This window comes from Trachypithecus francoisi, unplaced genomic scaffold (genome assembly GCF_009764315.1).
Source record: "Trachypithecus francoisi isolate TF-2019V2 unplaced genomic scaffold, Tfra_2.0 Lachesis_group19, whole genome shotgun sequence".
NCBI classification, from domain to species: Eukaryota; Metazoa; Chordata; class Mammalia; order Primates; family Cercopithecidae; genus Trachypithecus; species Trachypithecus francoisi.
In genome coordinates, this window is record NW_022681464.1 from 24964874 (window position 1) to 24984787 (window position 19914).

The 19914-nt window shown below is 35.4% G+C and overlaps 1 protein-coding gene across 2 annotated transcripts in view; it reads left to right on the forward strand.

The window, feature by feature from the left end:
- Positions 1-19914, forward strand: part of DSC3 (desmocollin 3) — a 50845-nt gene that overhangs the window by 8743 nt on the left and 22188 nt on the right. For both annotated transcript variants that reach the window (XM_033178069.1, XM_033178070.1), the window contains exons 2-9: positions 1419-1503; positions 2538-2737; positions 4083-4202; positions 7946-8101; positions 9340-9484; positions 11338-11504; positions 15051-15185; positions 15601-15786. In XM_033178069.1, coding sequence (XP_033033960.1) covers positions 1419-1503; positions 2538-2737; positions 4083-4202; positions 7946-8101; positions 9340-9484; positions 11338-11504; positions 15051-15185; positions 15601-15786 — 1194 coding nt within the window. The remainder of the gene's footprint in view (positions 1-1418; positions 1504-2537; positions 2738-4082; positions 4203-7945; positions 8102-9339; positions 9485-11337; positions 11505-15050; positions 15186-15600; positions 15787-19914) is intronic.

A 19914-nucleotide genomic window follows, 5' to 3' on the forward strand; every position in this document is an offset into this window, starting at 1 on the left:
TGTGTTTTTAGTGTTGTATATAATAAATCATTTCCTAACCCAACATCATAAAGATTTGCTCTCAAGTTTACCTCTAAATAATTTATTTCTTACATTTGTGTCTGTGGTTCATTTTGAGCTAATTTTCATGTATGATATGAGGTAGGGGTTCAAATTCACTGTTTTTTTCAGGAAGAGATCAAATCATCCCAACACCATTTGTTGAAAAGACTATTTATTTCTCTTGAAATTTCTGGAAGCTAACCATAAATGTAAGGCCTTATTTCTGGCATTTAAGTTCTATTCCATTCATCTATATATTTATTGTATTGCCAGTACCACTCTGTTTTGATTATTGTAGCTTTGTAGCAAGTTTTGAAATTGGTAAATATGTCTTTCCATTTTTTTTTTGTTTTTCAGTTTTATTTGGGTACCTTGTATTTCTATAAAGACTAATTTTCAATGTATTCAAAAAAGTTATCTGGGATTTTTATAGAGATTGTACTGAATCTCTAAATTAATTTTGGGAATGTGTATTCTGATCCATGAAGATGGGCTATCTCTCTATTTATCTAGGTCTTTAAAAATTTCCTTCAGCAATGTTTTACGGTTTTCAGTGTGTACTGTTTTATTTCTTTGATGACATTTATTCCTAAGTATTTTATTCTTCTTAAAACTCTACAAATCAATTTTCTGGCTTAGTTTTCAAAATTTTCAATGCTAGTGTACAGGAATGCAGTCACATGTTCATCTTGTATCCAGTAGCCTTGCTGAACTCATTTATTTAGACAGGTTTTAGTGGATTCCTAGGATTTTCTGTCTACAAATTTATGTCATCTGTGAATAGAAACAATTTTACCTTTTCCTTTCCAATTTGGATGCCTTTGATTTTATTTTCTTGTATAATTTTCCTGGCTAGAAGCTCCAGTATAATGTTAAATAGAAGTATGGTGAAACCCCATCCCTACTAAAACTATAAAAATTAGCTGCTCATGGTGGTGGGCGCCTGTAATCCCAGCTACTTGGGAGGCTGAGGCAGGAGAATTGCTTGAAGCTGGGAGGTGGAGGGTGCCGTGAGCTGAGAGTATGCCGTTGCACTCCAGCCTAGGTGATAGAGCGAGACTCAGTCACAAAAATAAATAAACAAATAAATAAAAATAAAAAAAGAAGTAGTTAGAGCAGAGCAGTCATCATTGTCTTGTTCCTGATGCTAGAAGAAATAATTCAATCTTTCTCTTTTAAATATGAAGTTAGTTGTTGTTTGTCATAAATGAACTTTATCATATTGAGCAAGTTCCTTTCTATTCCTAGTTTGCTGGGGGTTTATTATAAATGGGTGTTGGACTTTGTCAGTTGCTTCTTTAATCACATCTATTTATATGATTATGTTTTTCTAATATTTATTTTCTACTGTATTAATGTGACCTTTTAAATTCTAGATCTTCAGTCTTGCTGGTGAAGCCTGCAAAAAGGTGATACTTAATGTACCTTCTAAACTAGAGGCAGACAAAATAATTGGCAGAGGTGAGAAATTTTAAAAGTCTGTTTAAAGCCGAAATTTAGTTTACATAGGCTGGAAAGAGCATGATATAATACCTTTGGCTTTTGGAGGTAGCCTGAATCTACTAACAAGGGATGTCCCTCCAGGGAGTAAACCAGAAGTTATCATTCTGCTAAAAATGTGAAGATGAGAGAAATATGTCATCAGCCCTAAATATGTTTATTTTATTTTTTTGCTAAATGTTTCCACCTGTGACAGATTTGAATTAATGTGAAAACATGACTCGTGGACTGAGCAAATGAATCCTTTGAGAGGTTGTTACTTATAGGAGTAGTAATTTATCCATTTGCTTTCTGTTAAGACAAATAGTTGAAGAATGGGATGAATGACATGTACATTTCAATGTTTATATGCATTTTATTACCCGTTACTAGAGGCCAGAAATCCCAGGGAAGAAAGACTTAATGTAGAGTTTCAGTGTGGGGCCTTGGAAAGCTTGGAACACACAGAGTATCGTGGGCCTGCAGGGGAAATTGTGTACAGAAAAGTGCCAGTGGGAAGAAAAATTCGGAGATCAGATTTTTCTTATGTGACTCTTTACCAAACTCATGCACTCCATCACTCATTGGCTCATGACTTCTCACTAAATATAGGTGTATCTTAAACCCTCAGATTGTATTGTTAGGGCAACTCTTCTATATGTTTATTCAGGTGTGTTGGGGGCATGTAGCTAAGTTTTGTCATGATTATAACATGCCCAAATCTTTAACTGGAAGACTTATTTTCATAAGTCTATTAGAAGCATATAAAGGTTTAAAACTTTATTTAATAAAAGGTTTACTTAATAGAAATATACACTCGATAATTATTTTTTAACTGAAAGAAAATGATTATTTTTTAAGTAATGTAAAAAACAGGTTTAGATATCTGGTAAATGCAAAGCGGTTGGCTGATTTCATCCCACTTCATGGTTTTAAAAAAGATTATATAAATTATTTCAACACATTTTTTCTTCTCATGTGTTTCTACCTTATAACTTGGAAATTTTTACTTGCAGTTAATTTGGAAGAGTGCTTCAGATCTGCAGACCTCATCCAGTCAAGTGATCCTGATTTCAGAGTTCTAAGTGATGGGTCAGTGTACACAGCCAGGGCTGTTGTACTGTCTGATGAGAAAAGATCATTTACCATATGGCTTTCTGACAAAAGGAAGCAGAAACAGAAAGAGGTTACCGTGCTGCTAGAACATCAGAGGAAGGTATTTAAAGTACATTAAATATTTTCAGGCATTTTTTTTCATTAAAATACTCATTAAAAATTGCAAAGAGAAACAAAGATAAATAGGGTATTTTCCCCTTTTGTTTTCATTTTGTTTCCTTTCTTTTCACTTTGCTTCCATTTTCTTACCCTTTTCCTTCCCTTCCACTTTTTTACCCTGTCCCTTTCATTCCTTCCCTTTTCCTTCTCCTTTCCTTCCCCTTCTCTTTCCCCTTCCCTTTCTTCCCTCCCTGTCACCTTTCCTCTCTCCCTTTTTCTATCTTTCTCTCTACCTCTCACTCTCTTTGTCTCTCCCTCTCTCTCTTTCTTAACACTTGTTGAACTCTGGTTTTGGTTTTACTTTATTCAACCTAAATTATTTCTCCTCTGTGAGGGCTTCTTCCACCTCTAAATTCTAACTATTGTCTTTTGTGCACTGGTGTCGGTTTGATTATCCCTCTATTATAGAATTCAGAATTTTTTTAATGCAAAGCCTTTACAGTGAGGAATGCCATTATGAAAGTAGTCACAAAATGATGAAAGGTTTAGACTGGTTTATTCCTAATCTGTGTTAACTGTATCAACACTAAAGCTAATTTAAGTTACAGCTTAGCACTTTGCTAAATGTTTAATGCAATTATTTATTCATTAATTTTCATGAAATAAAATATCTCCCTTGCTGCATCATGAAATGAGATGAACATCACTAAAAAGTCTAACAGAACTTTCTCCCGTGATAGAGACGCGCACTGTCCGCACTGTTTGATATGGTAGCTCAATATTAATGGCTACTCTGTACTTGGCATGTGGCTAGTGCAACTGAAGGATAGAGCTTCTTATGTTATTTAATGCCAGTTAATTTAAATTTAAATAATCACATGACTTATGGTGGCCAAGGGCTACCATGTCGGACAGTGTAGATAGAGCACTGTGGCAGTGAAGGACATACATTTTCTTTCTCTGACCTAAGGGCATGAGGTTTTAACTAAAAGAACAGGTAAGTGCTATCTGGAGACTGTTGTAGAGAGAATGTGTTCTATATCTCTATTTGGGACAAAGCAGGAAGACCTAAGAATATAATGGTGATTTTCCTAACATGAAAGTATAGTCAGTGTTAGAATGGTGTACAAAAAGAAATTCTGTTTCTTGAAACCTATAAAATCTGGATATATTCTTTCTTACCCTTCTAATGCAGAAAGACTTTACTAACTGGTTTAGCTTCAGCATGGAATTGCCTGACACTGAACCTCTAAAGAAGGATTAGCTTTATGAGCTGTCTACTATTTTACACAAAATAGACTGTGATGCTTTTGTTTATTTATGTATTTGTTTTTCTCTAAATTCAGGTATTGAAGACAAGACACACTAGAGAAACTGTTCTCAGGCGTGCCAAGAGGAGATGGGCACCTATTCCTTGCTCTATGCAAGAGAATTCCTTGGGCCCTTTCCCTTTGTTTCTTCAACAAGTAGGTTTACATCTTTTCTGGTTAGGATTGCTTTAATTCTAAGAGTCTGTTTCACTGAGATTTAATACCTCTTTAAACATATAAAAATAAACAGATCTGATTAAAGATGTTCATGAGGTGTAACAAAAGTAAAATGAGAAATAAAATCACTAAAAACCTAATAATAGGTTTCCACTGAGAAAGGCTCTAAAGCCGTTGAATGATCTTTGTTTGTTTATTCATTCATTTAGCAGAGAGTTACTGAGCACTTACTATATCCTGTGGGAGGTACTGCTCTAGGTCCTAAAGATAGAAGTAAATTTAGTCATGGCCCTTGCTCTCATGTGGTTTACTGGCCTCATGAAGGCGACAAAAGTAGGATAATAATTACAACTTTTAGTGATGAGTGCTATGATTCTAGTATAGAGCTGTTTGGTGATTTGGTAACAAATGAGATGAACATTAAACCCTGAGGTAAGGTGGTAAAAAACAAGAGAAGGCTTAGAGAAGGAGACAACTGAGTTGAGTCCTGAAGAATGGAAAATTTTTCTGCAGGTGAATAACTGTAGAAGAAGAGGGAAGTACAGAAGTGAGAGCTCCTTAGAGGAGCTCTGGGTGGCTTAGGCTTCCAAGTTGTGATGGAATTGAGCAGGTAGATGAGGCTGAAGAAGGAGGTAGGGGTCAAACCACTATGGACTATGTGCATTCTACTAGTAAGTTTAACTTTATCTTAATAACAAGGAGAAATTCTTAAGCAGATTACTGACATGGTCAGGTTTACTTTTCTCAGTAAGATCCAAATGGAACATGCACAACTGAAACCATTACTGAAGTAGGGCTATGGCCTTCTGCTTGCCTTTTTCCCCTTAAATTTCCAATAGTGTACTTGATATTTAATACTAATGGTGTAACCTCTGTACTAATTGTTATAGTTTTTAACTATCCTTCCACAGTCATTCACACTTACTTTTTATTCTACCCTAGTGCTAGACATTTGTTTATTCTCCATGAATATTATAACTTGAACACTGATGAAGCATATTAAGAAATGATTTCTAATTGCCAAAGCTGTGCCAATCATAGCTAGTTTTACCCTTTGCTTTGCAAAACCAGTCACCATCTTAGTCCTCATTTCCTTGACATATTTACATTTGACATAGCTGACCTTTCCCTTCTTTTGGAAATGTTTCTTTATTTGGCTCCTAAGACACCATTCATCTAGTTTTCCACTTACTTCGTTGATCACTCCTTAGTAGGTTTGGTTGGATCTTCCTCATCCATCCTCCCAGCCTGCTGTCTCAGTCTCTAAACTTTGGAGAGCTCCAGGGCTCAGTCAATGAATCTTATCTCTTGTTTCTTGATATTTACTCTCTCAGTGATCTCATCAGATCTCCTAACTCTAAGTAGTATTTATACACTGAATACTTAAAACTTTGCATTTCCAGTCCAAACTATCTAACTGATATTAACATTTGGAAGTTTAATAGGGTTTCAAACTAAACTTATGGAAATAAAATGCTTGTTATTTCTCCTAAAAACAGCCATCTCAATTAGCAGAGTTCAATCCTTCTAACTCTCTGGGCATTGGAGTCTGATTCATAAGATTTAAGCTGCAGAAAACATAGTTCTGTCTAAGTTCTTAACAGATAAGGATTTATTACCATTTATTAAAGAGTTTACAGAATTGTCCAGAGGGCTGAAGAAACAAACTTTAGGTTGAACTTTCAGGAACAAATCCTCAAGCTAGCTACACCACAGAATCTACAACCAAGGGACATATTGCCTTCTCCATGATAGAGAAGACATTATTTCAAGAACCAAAGGGCCACTGGCACAGTGAGGAAAACACCATAGCCATATTCCTCTTCATGCAACTTCAGAACAGTCTCTGAACTGTGCCAACCAGCATCAGTGAAAAGATTGATCTGTATCTTATTTTGTAACACAAAGTTGGTGAATATCTAGTAGTACATATGCTATTGCGGAAAAGGAAGGAAAGAAGGGAGGAAGGGAGGGAGTGAGGGAGGGAGGGATGGAGGAAAAGAGGGAGGAGGGAAGGAAGGAAAGAAGGAAGGAAGGAAAACAAACGCATCTGAACTGAGATGTTAGAAAAAAATAGCAGAAGTAGCAAAAATGAGACACCTGCCTACCTGAAAGAAGGAAAGAAAGAAAGAAAGAGAAAGAAAGAAAGAAAGAAAGGGCAATTGGGATGCCCTTCTTCATATGAGAATCCCTGTTTGCCTTACCCTTGCCAACAATGGTTATTATTGTTCTTTTCTACCTTTTCTATTGAAAGAAAGAAATATAAACTGTGATGCCAGCAAAAATAACAGAAGCAGCAAAAATGAGACACCTGCCTACCTCACTTTCGGCTTTCTAATCTTGTTCAAGCACATCTGACCATCCATGTTTAAATCCATAACTCTGGTTTCAAGAGATTCTGCAAAATTTGGGGATTTTGGTTTATTTTTGTTTGAACATTTCTAGCATCTGCACTATGAGAAGACACTGTAGAAGGAAGATGAAACAGATATTGAGCTTCAATTTAGCCTATAGGTCTATTCTTCTCATAGTTATTTGATTTCTGTATTGTACATTATTGGCATAGGTACATTTTACTGAGATCCCAAATAATAGTGGCTTAAGCAAGACAGAAGTGTATTCCTTTCTTGTAAAAGTGTGATCTGGTAAAAAGGCTCTAATTTGAGAAAACACCAAGGACCCAGGTTTTTTTTACTTTTTAGCTTGGCTGTCCCTGCAGATTCCAGATGACTCACCTCTGTGTCCAACAGGGAGAAGACACTCTCTCGCCTTCTAGAGCACAACTGGATTTTGCACATACCATTTTTGTTCGTATTCCCTTGACCCGACCTTTGCATGTGGCTCTAACTAATTGCAAGGGTGACTGAGAAATCCTTTCTTCTGGGCAACCCTGTGATCACTACAAATTCAAATACTAAGGAAGATGGGAAGAACAGATATTAAGAGATACTAGCACCCTCTGACATAGCGTCCTTAAATTCCATCTTTATACCACACATCCAACCCATCAGCAAATTCTGATGGCTGTACCTTTAAATTATGTCCAGAATCTAACCACTTCTCACCACCCCTATGGCTATCATGTTAGTCTAACTAACTACAGTCTCTTCTCTGGGTTTTTGCAGTAACTTCCTCAGTGGTCTACCTGCTTTTTCCCTTACCCATCCAACCACATCTAGTCATGCTTGACAAAACAGCAGGTATTACCTGTAAGGATATAAATCAGATGATGTTACTCTTGTCTAAATTCTCCAGTGGTTTTCCATTTGACTCCAAGGATAAGCCAGCATCCTCGAATTCTCCAATGTGATGTGGCCCCTATTACCTCACTACTTCTTTATCTGCTACTTCTTTTTTCCATGCTCTTTCTATTCCAATCACAGTGACTTTCTTGCTACTCCTTGAGCATGCTAGGCAAAACCCCGGCCTGTTCCCTTGCACTTCCTATTTTCTCTGCCAGAAAGATCCTTCCCTGTTTATCTTCGTAGCTTATTCTTTTAATTTTTGTCAGTTTTCTTCCTAAGGTACATTCCAATTGGGATGCCCTTCTTCATATGAGAATCCCTGTTTGCCTTACCCTTGCCAACAATGGTTATTATTGTTCTTTTCTACCTTTTCTATTGAAATTATCTCTTTAAAATGAAAAGATAAATCAGCTGCATTTAAAAAAATTGTAACTGAATTTAGTTTTAATTGTTTTCATACTTTTTTTCCACTTTTAGGTTGAATCTGATGCAGCACAGAACTATACTGTCTTCTACTCAATAAGTGGACGTGGAGTTGATCAAGAACCTTTAAATTTGTTTTATATAGAAAGAGACACTGGAAATCTATTTTGCACTCAGCCTGTGGATCGTGAAGAATATGATGTTTTTGATGTAGGACTTTTATTGATATGCCTGACTTTAAATTATTAAACTATGTTTCTTCTGATGCTTACTCCAGCTACTCTTTCCTGTCTCCTTGCACTCCCTTCTTAGAGGGTATCTTAGAATCAAGGGGAAATAGAATGTGCAACATTTTGGAATACTTGGTCAGCTCTTTGTCTCAACTGCTGTTAGGTAAGCCTGAAATGAAGCAAAGAGGGTCAATACTGGAACGTAAATTTCAATGTATTTAGATGCAAATGTTAGTAAATTTCCAAACAGTTGATTTTGCTTATGAGATAATCTCTCTCTCTTTCTCGCTGGTTACTGGCACCTTTTCCTCACTTCAAGGCATGTCTACAATACTGCTCTTACTTCCATTTTTGTCTTTCTTCCACACAGATGATTATTTGATCACATCTGAGAACTACATAAGAAAGTGAAAGTGGGAGACCAAACTCAAATAAGGATTAATAAGCCATTATTCTGATATAGATGAGCTTATAGTCAATGGGAAATAACTCAGATAATTTTCAGTATAATATAGTATGTGCTGGGAGGTCATGTGTCATTCCTGTGATTCTGATGGAATGATTATTAGAAAGACAGATTCTGTTCCTACAAAAAAGAGAAGAGATGCTGTGTAAACAAACATGACTGATGTCCCCCACGTGACATGCTTTGCATTTGCTTAGAAAACTTCAATTCAGTGTTGTAATCACATGTTGAGTAGAAATATATTCTATTTGACATTACATTGCCTTTAATCAGCAATGGGGAAATTAGTACATGTATTTCGTCAGAAAACTTCTTACAAATATGTGGTCTATTGGGTAAAATAATAACAGCTCAGTAGTTACAAATTGGGCATTGCTGCTTTATTTAGATAATGTAGTAGGAATTTTTCCCATTGCAGTGAGTTTAATTGTTCTCTCCAGCATAATTTTCTGATTATAGAGAGAATTTATATTCACATTTAATTCCTCAGTCTAATGGACAGAGTCAGCCCCGACTTCACTGTACTCTGACCTCGGTTTTATTTGCAGTAGCCATTTCCACCACATACTGGATGATCTTTGCAGTAGAGTGTTTCTCCATTTGGTGCTTTGATAATTAAAAACATAGTGAATACAAAAACTTCAAAGTAGTTTATTATTGAAAAGATTTGCAAAGCAGGTAGTAGAGAAACCATCTTATTCTGTCTTGCCAGAATCTGATATTAATGGAACTTTCTTCTTGCTATTTTGCAGTTGATTGCTTATGCGTCAACTGCAGATGGATATTCAGCAGATCTGCCTCTCCCACTACCCATCAGAGTAGAGGATGAAAATGACAACCACCCTGTTTTCACAGAAGCAATTTATAATTTTGAAGTTTCAGAAAGTAGTAGACTTGGTAAGTCTGCTTTTAAGAATAAAAAGAATCATTTTAAACATGTCTGTATATATTTTAAAAGACATTGAGCTTTTTATACTCAAGGCCAGATCAGCCTGAGATAACGTTGAACTAGTATCTACTTACCAGAAAACACTTAATCCCATCACTTTCAATCAATATGTGCCTTACCCAGATAGTACAGAAGTTTTTGTCATTGTCAATATGATACTAATTAACTGTAAAGGCAGCTAACAGTTATTCAAGCTTTGTATGATACTTAGTTTATATATTTTATTTCATTTCCTCATTATGTGAGTTTTTCACTATTCTTAACTCCAAGAGAGGACATGCAGGGTGGAATGAACAATAAAACTAAAATCGGTATGGTTTTTTTTGGGGGGGGGAGCTTTTATTTAGGAAGGTGTTAAATGGTTTCCACTGAGGGTACAATTATTTTTATGTTCTTATTCATATTCTCTTCTTTTAAAACTACTACCTCACTACTTCCAATTGAGAATGAATACCAGAATAACTTCAGAGAAACTTACATCAAATGTTCCCCATTCTAAACACTTGCTCTTACCTGTGGAAAACTGAAGTATTTTAGTTTACCTGGCCCTTAAAATGTGGCACTTATGATGGTTTCTAAGACTTGTAATATGGAGAATAACTACTCACAATAAAGTTAAAAGAAGGAGGATTCAGTTATAAAGGATGACTTTGCCAATTTGCTTTTTAAAGTTTCCAGTAGTTGCTTAGATCTTCACTGCAATATTATATCTGCTTTTTCCCTCCATGTTTTCCTTTGTTAACTTAATGTCATAGATGTTAACTTCTATGGTACAGTTTAAAAATTTTTAAAGAATTATTGGTTTGGAGTTTAGGAAACCTAGTTTTGTTTCTTTTTAAATAAATTTATTGTGTATACGCTATTGTGTATAGTGAAGGTTTACAACATGATGTTATGGAATACACACAGATAATAAAATGGCCACTATAGCATAGAAAACATAGTTTTTGATGTAGGGTCTGTTACTAACTCACTGTGGAAACTCATGGAAGTCCCTCTGAGTTTTCTTACGTGTAAAAGGAGCTCATTGCATTAGATGACCTATAATGTTTTTAGCCTCACAATTCTATGACATTACATTGACATTATATTGCCTTTAATTAATTAGCAATGGGGTATGCTTTCCCTTTTTCAAAAAGGGGTAATTGGTTTCAGGCTTTCTTGAGGATTCTATTCTCTTCCATAGTAACAGAGAAAAATAAAGGACAAACACTTTGATGCTCAGCTTAACCCAAGGTACTTTAAGCACATTTTATCAGTAGGTTCAGATCAGTTGAGGCTGTGATACTAAACTGGTTTATTAGAACAAATCGAATCAGGAAGTAGCAAAAAGATTACAGAAAGGAGAGGCTGGACTACTAAAGGTAAATCGATCATCTATGTTATTACTGCATACCCCTAATCAATCTTGATTTAGCTATCAATCAAAAGTCCACTTTTTAAAAAATCTGATTATTAAGGACACATGGTTTATTCTTCCAGCTGGGTTTGTTATTGAAATATGTGCAAATATGTATTCAAATTATTTTTGATTTCCATTTAACTAATTTCTTTAGTAATTTATGATCAAATGTGTTAAACTGTGAGCAAAACAAAAGTATACCTTCATTTTCAGCATCAGAGTGTTTTGTGTGATAAATTTGAAGTTATCTTCATCAGTCCTATCTAAAGATGAAATAATACGCTGGTAATAAATACATTTTAAATTAGGTTTCCACCATCATTGTTAGCATTTTAAGAATTTTGAAAGTATATTTAGCAATTCTGAAAATTAAAGGCTCTTTTATTTTTTAATGTGTAGGTACTACAGTGGGGGTGGTTTGTGCCACAGACAGAGATGAACCGGACACAATGCATACGCGCCTGAAATACAGCATTTTGCAGCAGACACCAAGATCGCCTGGGCTGTTTTCTGTGCATCCCAGCACAGGTGTAATCACCACAGTCTCTCACTATTTGGACAGAGAGGTAGCTCACACACTCCGCAGAATTTCATTTCGCTGAGGATTAAGCTTCCCTCCCCCATTTATTATAACTTGCTATCCTGTGGATTAATAGTTTAATTTTATTTTAGGCATAAGACAGTAAGAATTCCTAACATTTTTTCTGTTTTTTAAAAAATATTATTTCTATTTCCTTATGTTAGAGTATCCATAAGGACTAGAAATGCAGATCTATTGGCATTTAGAAGGGATGAGAAAAGAAAAAATTTCATTATAAATTATTTTTTCTTATGTGTGGCTAGTTGGTTCCAATTCAGCAAAGGTCTCAATTTTCTTATAGGACAATCAGTTTTGCTTGTTCTATGAGTGTAGATCATGCCCTGATTTCTACTTTAATTATTATATATATATAATATTTATATATTATAATATATATTATTATATATATATTTAGTGGGAAAAGGATTAGTTGAAATAAAATTGACAGATTATTAAAAATATGTAACACTTTTTTGGATGATAGTAATAGCATATTGTCATGTATCTAGCACTTTATATATTGAACTTCTTAATGCATACTTTTATTTGCCCTTTAGAATATTTTTGTTTGACTAGATAGGTGTTATATCCAATCTATAAAGGAAAAATGTGACAGAAACCTTGATGGACTTACTCAAGTCAGATTATTGCACTGAATCTTATCTTTAGTTTTTATTGTTCTATTTTGTCAGCAATCATGCATTGTTGACTAAGGCAGATGAATCCATTTTATATGCACAAAATAGCTTTATTGGAATAGTTCAATGTTTCTCACTACAACTAGAATACCTTATACAGAAGAGTCAATATCACTGGAAAATATAAGGAAGAAATCAATGGGGTTTGATGACAAAGAAACAGGAAGGGATGGTGGGAATCCCTGAGAAGTAGTACGAATGTTTTAATTATCGTTCTTTTTATTTTTTATGGGGCTGGAGCATTTTATGTTATAGATAAAATACATAAAGATAATAATAAGTGGGAAAGTTTTAAGGAGAAAATCCAAATGTGCTTTTGTGTCTGTGGAGTATGTAGAGATGATGTGGTAATCAAGTGAATAATTGAAACTTTGCAAGTTAACAGATTTTAGTCATCACATTTTTAAAAATGAAGTTTAGAAAAATTAAATTTAGGGATCTACAACTTGTAAGATACAGTTTTAGGATTAAACCCATGTCTGCTACTTTCCTGATGAAGAAAAAATCTACGAGGATTTTGTGGGCAATAACCATGGAGAGTTGAGGGGAACAACATGATAAGTAAAAATCATGGGAGATTAAAAAAAATGAATTTAGAGGAAGATAAACAGAATATCAGGGATTCTTAAAGCATATGGGAATAGCGTTTTAAGTTGGGAATATTGGTTTCCTTTCTCTGTTTGTATTTTTATTTTTTTTTGAGAGGGGTCTCGCTCTGTTGCCCAGGCTGAAGTGCAATGGCACAATCATGGTGCACTGCAATCTCTACCTCCTGGGCTCAAACAATCCTCCCACCTCAGCCTCCTGTGTAGCTGGGATTACAGGACACACCACCATGCTTGGCTTATTTTTTTATTGTTTGTGGAGACAGGATTTTGCCATGCTGCCCACGCTGGTCTAGACTCCTGTGCTCAAGCAATAAGCCTGGCTCAGCCTCCCAAAGTGTTGGAATTTACAGGCGTGAGCCATGGCCAGAATATTGATTTTCAGTGTGGAAGGGAGTTCAAGTAAAATAAAGACTGGGGAAGAGATAGAAGGAAACAAAAAATGAAGAAAAATAAAAGAATAAAAACGTGACTAAAGAATGAATAGTAAGATAAAAGAAGGCCATAAAGATGATTGTACCACAAATTAATGACTTCAATTCACTATCACCACACTATCTGCAAAATTTCATTGCCAAATCTAACAGCAACCTTCAGTCCCTGTCTGTTGAAACTCTCTCTCTTCCCTTAGATTTCTGGTCTTCCCCCTGCTTCTCTGATCTTTCCTTTTTAGTGGACTTTGCATAGTCTTCTTATTCCCTCCATGGTAGAAATGCTGTAGGTCCTTACATCCTAGGCTCTTCTCATCTGCAACCTCTCCTGAATTGAATAATCTGATTCCTGCCATAATTTCAACCATAATCTACATACTGATGACTTCTGGATAGACATTTCTGGCCATGATCTCTTTGGTACATATGAGGCCATATATCCAGGTGTCTTTTGGACTTTACTCCTTAGATTTCATTTTGGCACATAAGATTCAACATAGGCAAAACAAAACTCAGTATTTCTACCCCTTTGCCAACCTCAGTAGTGTTTACATCCTCGGAGAATTGTTCTCCTGAATTTCCTATACTGTTTGGTGGTGCCCCTGTCTTCCCAATTCTCCAAATGGGACACCTGAAAATCATTTTCGATCCCTTCTTTCTCTCTTGATTTGTATGTAGAATTTACTGTTAAGTCCTACTCCATTTTAACTCCCAAGTAACTTTCCTGCCATCCTTTCTCTTTGTCCTCATTTGCTACTGCCTCAGATATGGGACACCTGCCCTATTTATTTATTTGTTTGTTGTTTAGAGAAGAGATCTTGCTCTGTCGCTCAGGCTTTAATGCTGTGGCATGATCATAACTCACTGTTACCTCAAACTCCCACTCAAGGGTCCATCCACTTCAGCCTCTCAAGTGGCTTGGGAGTACAGACACACATCACCGTGCCCAGCTAAACTTTTATTTTTTTTGTGGAGATGAGGTATTGCTATATTGCCCAGGCCTGAGTCAAATTCGTGGCCTCAAGCGATCCTTCTACGTTGGCCTCCCAAAGTGCTGGGATTACAGGCGTGAGCCACTGTGCTGGCCCAAGCCATCTGTTTTAGATGATTGCTGCAGGGGAGTTTCAACTAATTGCTTAGATTTTTCAGCTTACTCCAAATTATGCCAAAACTTCCTTAAGAATATATTTTTTAAACACTCAAATGTTCTGGCCGGGCATGGTGTCTCATGCCTGTAATCCCAGCACTTTGGGAGGCCGAGGGGGGTGAATCATGAGGTCAAGAGTTTGAGACCAGCCTGGCCAACATGGTGAAACCCCTACTCTATAAAAATACAAAAAATTAGCCGGGTGTTGTGGTGGGCGCCTGTAATCTTAGATACTAGGGAGGCTGAGGCAGGAGAATCATTTGAACTCAGGAGGCGGAGGTTGCAGTGAGCCGAGATCAAGCCATTGTACTCCAGCCTGGGTGACAGTGTGAGACTGTCTCAAAACAAAACAAAACTAAACTAAACTAAACTAAAATGTTCTTATTTTGTGTTGCCCCTATGACTTCCAAAAACCTTTTCGCTATTACCTGTTACTTAAGGCATAAGTACTATTTCTGAGTACGGGTCTTTATAATTTAATCTCTGCCTGCCTCTTCAGTTTTATCCTTGTCTACCACATTCCTAGAGTCTGTGCAAATATGGAAAGCACAGACACACACAGATGTGTGTGCATGTAGGTGCAATTGAGGTTTCACTCATAAATCTAACAAAAATTTTTCAAGACTAGTTAAATATTTGCTTTGTTTTCAGGTTGTAGACAAGTACTCATTGATAATGAAAGTACAAGATATGGATGGCCAGTTTTTTGGATTGATAGGCACATCAACTTGTATCATAACAGTAACAGATTCAAATGATAATGCACCCACTTTCAGACAAAATGCTGTAAGTATATAACATCAAAATCTGCCTCTGTCTTATCTGCTGTCATTTTTCATTTAAACTGAATTAATAAAATTAATACTTCATAAAGTATCATACTTTGAAGTATATATATTTTATGAATAAAATTAAAGTTTAAACAAATGATATGTAAATTTATTTTATTTATTCATATTAGTGCTCTTATTATCTCTCTTCTGTTAAAGGGCCATAACATCAGTCTTCATTTGTAATGAAACTTCTTTTATTTACAAGATAACCCTTAATGAAACAATAGTGTTTATGATTCATAGTTTTAAAATAATCTATATAAAATTATAATGGAAAGTATTTTTGGAATGGAAGAAATTTTATTTTTTTCTGTAAAAGTTGTCTATAAAGTAAAATTTCAATTTTCAATGACTTTTTTCTGTTTCAGTATGAGGCATTTGTAGAGGAAAATGCATTCAATGTGGAAATCTTACGAATACCTGTAGAAGATAAAGATTTAATTAATACCGCCAATTGGAGAGTCAATTTTGCCATTTTAAAGGGAAATGAAAACGGACATTTCAAAATCAGCACAGACAAAGAAACTAATGAAGGTGTTCTTTGTGTTGTAAAGGTACAGTAACGTGTAATTGATGACCTAGCAAATTAACAGATTTTAGTTAACTAATAATTTAGTCAACTAGTTTCAGATCATAGACTCTGCAAGTTGGAAGAGAATTTAAAATCTATTCAAACCACTATTCCAATCTCAGGCCTGTCTGTCTTCTGTAATTTTATTGCCGATTGCTAGTCACCTAGCTTTTACTTGAACATTCTCATTTATAAGGATCTCCATAGATCCACTGACCACTTATTCCACATTTGAAATGCTTTGGTTCTCAGAAGTTCTCACTTCTACTGTGCTCAGGTTATTTTTCTTATAACTCATGTATTTGGTTCTGATTCTTCCTCTAATGCTATTCAGAACAGGTATGATTCTTTTGAAAAGACTGCTATGTTCATTTGAGACTTACCTTCTGTAAGATAAATATTCTCAATTTCTTAATTCTTACATGATGTGACATACAAGCCCATATTCTTCTCGTTTTCTATATAATATATGCCTGGTTGTATTTGATCCTTTTAAAGGTGATATTGACAATGAAATTTAGTGTTATCTCAGACAGCAATGAACGAACTTACTTTTTATTTAATATGTTGTATATTTGGTTGTGCTGGTACATTCTAGGGTCCAGAGTAGGAAGAGGGTAGGAAGGGATCTGTTTGAAAAGGATTATTGGTTTTATACTTCCTGTCCAGAGCAAAAAAAAAAATTAATATTGTCCTGTGGACAAGAATAGGGGTCATTCATTGAGTGAAAGAGGCTTATCTGCCAAAAATAGTATAGTGGCGTCTTTGGTACATAAACACCTCTATTTGCAGTTATTCCTCCATAAAAATTTCCAAGGCTCATATACTAAGACTTGGTAAGTTCTGTGCACATGTGAAGAGTCAAATATCGACTCTTAACATCAAACCTCCCTATTTCATTTTTCTAGAATATGATCTGCTCAAATTGAATACTAAAAACCAAGTACTTAAAAAAACCACTATGCTTTACAGTTGACAGTAATAGGAAAGGAAATAAGAAAATACCACTTATTGCTTTTGTTTTTTATAGTCCAAATCAATCTAGTCTTTATTTGAACTCTCCAGAAAGCAGAATGCAAGGCAAAGACCTGAACATGGGTAGATATTTACGAAGTGGGTCCCAGGAAGCCAATGTTAAAATGGGGAAATAAGACAGGAAAGTAGGAAAAGCCAATCCAGTCTGCATTATTGAGCTCGTCACCTTTGGTGTTCATCCATTCAGGAAACCATGTAGAACTTGCCTCATAATTATCCCCTCAAAGATGGATACTTGGGGCATTTACCCCTCACATCCCTTTTCGGTACCCAGACCCCACTGGTTGAAGGTTTCCCCCAGAGATCCTTAAATTCACCGCACTTCTGGATTGGGCTGTGCCTGCTGTCTGCTGAGGGAGTCCTCTGGTTTTAGGGGGACCCTGAATGTGAAGAGCCAAATCTTTCAGTGCTTGAGATGTAAATCTGTCAGCACTCATGGGAACTGGCTGAGGGGCTGTGGTGTATCATTGTTCTGAAAAGGGCTACTGTGTATCTCATACAGTTTTCAAGGCTGAACACTTAGGTAGTACAGGCATTTGTTTCGAATTGATGTGATTGCAACAGATGTTTTGTTAAGTGTTCTCCTGGACACCCTTCTCCCCTCTTCCTCCTGATGCAGGTGAATCCCAAAATTGGGCCTCAGCCCATTCCTGGCTTCACCCAGAAAAGAATTTAAGAGCAAGACAACAGTAAAGTGAAAGCAAATCAAACTTATTAGAGCAACAGACAAAGGAAAATGGTTACTCCACAGACAGAGCAGGGCTACTCCCTAGGCAGAGTAGCAATTGTGGATTGCTGACTAGCTCTATTTATAGCTACTCCTTAATTATATGCTAAATAAGGGGTGGGTTATTGATGAATTTTCTAGAAAACGGGCAGGAGTTCCTGGAACTGAGGGTTTCTTCCCTTTTAGATCATATAAGGTAACTTCTGGACATTATCATGGCATCTGTAAACCTTCATGGCACTGGTGGGAATGTCTTTTAGCATGCTAATGCATTATTATGAGCATATAATGAGGATTGAGCCAACTAGAGGTCTCATTCATCATCTTCTTGGTTTAACTGATTGTGGCTGGTTTCTTGACTGCATACTGTTTTGATGAGATTCTGTTTTAATCAGCAGGGTCATGACTGGTGCTCAGAAAACAAGTCCTTCTGATCGCCAACCTCACCCCCACCAAGCCTGGGCTTCTCCTGTAAATAAGTGAAAGTAATAGTTTAAGATTTGGGAAGGGTGGATGATGCTAACTACAGTAGCTTCTGTCAGAGATCCAAGCTCAGACCTGTCTATCTGTTCCTTGGTCAGAAGGCAGCTCCTCCAGTCTCTCTCAAGGCCGTTACTCAAGAGCCATATGCAGAAACTCTATTATTATCATTATTATTTAATATCAATGGTTTTGTCTTGCTTAGAGGAGATAAAATTTAAATACTATTAGGAATTAAATTTGTATTTGTAAGTTTTTTTGACCAATACAACATGAGCTCTAGTAAACTTTTTCAAAAGAGTACACTCTAATTTTTAAAAAGGCCTAATCAATGAGTATATGTACTCAATGGTCTTTTGTATGTTTTTCTGTCAACGGAGTTCTGACCATAGAGGTATTAAGAAAATATTTCCAAAGATGGTTGGAAATTATAACCTATATCACGGAATATTTCTCATTCCATGTGACTGATATGCATTTGTTTCATTTCTGGGTAGCACTCCAGGATTCTCCAGAATGGGGAGCAGTTAGATAAATAATACTTTGCTTTGTTTCTGGTTCAGATTAACCTAATTTCACATCTGGAGAAAATCAAAAATTTCCCTAATACATTTGTATACGTTTGTTTCCATTATTTTAAAACATAAGATAGTTGCCTTTATATTTGATATTACATCTTAATTTCTGCATCAGGGAAATACTTTTAATATTTTTAGAATTTTAAAAGAAGTTACCATGAATCAAGTTCCTTTTATGTCACAGAAAATGCTAGGCACTTTACATAAGTTGTATGTAGTTTTCACATTCCCAATATGACAAGGTGTTATTACCCTATTTTACATTGACTTAAAAAAAAAAAGCAAACCACAAAAACACAACTACCACCTAAGGCTGATGAAGGTAAATAACTTCCTCAAAGTCAAGCATATATTAACTGTCCACCCTGGAGTACAAACCTGGTCTGTTTTGTTCCCAAATTAATTATCTTTCCATTACCGTGTGCCATACCTCATTAAGCCCACATGGCAGTTTGTATTCAGTATGTCACAGAATCTATTATATCTGCAGCCCCTTATCATGAAATCCAATTATGTTCTCAGATTCATACTTCATATTAAATGCAAATTAACAATAATGGCTAACTTTTATTATTTACTAAATGCCAGACACTATGCCAAGTGCTTAACCTGTAGTATCTCATTTAATTGTTTTAAATGTCAATAGATTATTTATTACATTTATTCAATAATAAAGCCAGTAATTTTAAATTTTTCAGTAAGCAGTTCATTAGTTCAAAGTTCAAAAGAAACAAAATTTCAAGGTTCAAAAGAAACAAAAAGCATGGTGTAAAACGTCTCACTTTTACTTGGTCTGTCAGCCACTCAGCTCTCCTTGGAAGAATGAATACATGCCACCTGTTTCCTGTATATTATTCAAAAGGTATTATCTATACACACAAACATGTTTAGGTAATCTTATCATGTTTCTTTTTTAAAAACAAATACATTTTACTTCAATTAGCATATCTCTTGAGTTCATTACATATACATTGGTAATATTTCATGGTATGGTATGGATATATCATATTTTTTTAACCAGTTTCATATCTATGGAAGTTTAGACCACACCCATGGATATTCTGTATTCCTTATTCTGTGCTTTTCTTCATTCAACAACCTTTCTCTCAAGTCATTACATATTGGTATGTAAATAGCTTTGATTTTTTTTACTGCTATCTATTTTAGACATTACAGTAAAATATCTATCATATGAATGTAAATTATTATTTAACTAGTTCATTATAAATGGAAATTTAGACCATATCAATTGAAATTCTAATTTATTTTCATTATTTCAAAATATACTACA